This window comes from Pipra filicauda, unplaced genomic scaffold (genome assembly GCF_003945595.2).
Source record: "Pipra filicauda isolate LSUMZ 115617 unplaced genomic scaffold, ASM394559v2 scaffold866_size83229_pilon, whole genome shotgun sequence".
Taxonomy (NCBI): domain Eukaryota; kingdom Metazoa; phylum Chordata; class Aves; order Passeriformes; family Pipridae; genus Pipra; species Pipra filicauda.
Genome location: NW_024105049.1, coordinates 59,334 through 61,100, shown reverse-complemented (window position 1 = coordinate 61,100; position 1,767 = coordinate 59,334). Strand labels below are relative to the sequence as shown.

At 49.3% G+C, this 1,767-nt stretch overlaps 1 protein-coding gene across 1 annotated transcript; it reads right to left on the bottom strand.

Annotated features, from left to right (window-relative positions):
- Positions 1-326: 326 nt before the first annotated feature.
- On the bottom strand, positions 327-1,328 carry LOC120325164 (olfactory receptor 14J1-like). Its single transcript, XM_039390719.1, has one exon. It carries the CDS (start codon positions 1,326-1,328, stop codon positions 357-359), a length of 972 nt encoding a protein of 323 aa, XP_039246653.1. The 3' UTR covers positions 327-356.
- Positions 1,329-1,767: the final 439 nt, after the last annotated feature.

Here is a 1,767-nt window from a genome sequence, read left to right as displayed (position 1 = left end):
GGACTCTTTTCTGGCCAAGCTCTGCACAGAGGCACTGACCCTGCAGCTGCAGAGAAGTCAGAGAGGAAAGATGTCAGGCAAACAAGCCAATGCAGAGTTCTTTATTTGGTTGAAGCACAGAGTGAGTACAATTGCCAATTTGTACAGCCTCTGGGCCAGGCTAGAAAGGCCTACACTGAATTGAAAATGGTGTTTATATATATATACATTTTTATATATATCTTTATATATATATCTTTATATATATAAAGATTTTTTGGTGTGAACAAATTCTCACAAAAATAACACCCCTACCAGGAGCAAAAAATAGAGAATATATGGTGGGCCTTTAATGAAGTCCATAAAAGGATTGGCCTTTAATGAGGTACATAACAAGCAGAAGAAGGAGAGTTTATTGCTTCTGAAAAACACCCACTTATCAGTTTCCTCATGGCATCCTTGAGCTCCTGGTTCCTCAGGCTGTAGATGAGGGGGTTCAGTGTTGGAGACACCACTGAGTACATGAGTGACACAATAAGATCCAGGGATGGGGAGGAGATGGAGGGGGGCTTCAGGTAGGAAAAGAATAACGTGCTGAGGAACAGGGAGACCACGACCAGGTGAGGGAGGCACGTGGAAAAGGCTTTGTGCCGTCCCTGCTGAGAGGGGATCCTCAGCACAGCCCTGAAGATCTGCACATAGGAGAACACAATGAAAATGAAACACCCAATCATTAGACAGGCACTAAACACAATAAGCCCAAGTTCCCTGAGGTAGCCTGAGTGTGAGCAGGAGAGCTTGAGGATGTGTGGGATTTCACAGAAGAACTGGTCCAGGGCATTGCCCTGGCACAGGGGCAGGGTAAATGTACTGGGTGTGTGCAGCAGAGCAATGAGAAACCCAGCAGCCCAGGCAGCTGCTGCCATGTGGGCACAAGCTCTGCTGCCCAGGAGGGTCCCGTAGTGCAGGGGTTTGCAGATGGCAACGTAGCGGTCGTAGCACATGATGGTGAGGAGGGAAAACTCTGCTCTAAGAAAGATTATGTAGACAAAAACCTGTGCAGCACATCCTGTGTAGGTGATGGTTCTGGTGTTCCAGAGGAAATTGTGCATGGCTTTGGGGACAGTGGTGCAGATGCAGCCCAGGTCTGTGAGGGAGAGGTGGAGCAGGAAGAAGTACCTGGGGGTGTGCAGGTGGTGGTCACAGGCTACGGCGCTGAGGATGAGGCCATTGCCCAGGAGGGCAGCCAGGGAGATGGCCAGGAAGAGCCAGAAGTGCAGGAGCTGCAGCTCCCGCCTGTCTGCGAGTGCCAGGAGGAGGAACTGGGCCATGGAGCTGCTGTTGGACATTTGCTGCCTCCGGTTATTGTTTTCTGTTGAGGGGAATAAAGACAGAACTGAATTAGGCCAGACTCAATTAGCAAAACATCTTGCATGTCTCATAGCAACTCAACATTCAGGGCCTCTTTTCAGGAAGATCTCTCTGCATCCCTCTCCCTGAGCTCTGGGTTTTGCTGGCTGAAGGGGGCACTGAGAGCAGGGACCCTGGAATGGGCTCCCAAGGAATCCTTCTTGCTGTGCAGTGAGAGGCAACTTGGAGCACAGGGTGACCTCCAATTAAATGCACTTGTGATGCATCAAAGTGTTTCCAGAACTGCTGGTCACAGTTTGCCCAAGCACAGAACACAGAGAGGGGATTTGGGGGACTTGAATTTGTTCAAATTCCTCTTGCCAGGAAGAGTTTGGATGGTTGAAATTTCTGACATTTCTGATGTGCTCCAAGGGAAAT

Coding starts and splice junctions, on each gene's coding strand:
- LOC120325164 (XM_039390719.1), bottom strand. CDS start 1,328: ATGTCCAACAGCAGCTCCATGGCCCAGTTCCTCCTCCTGGCACTCGCA.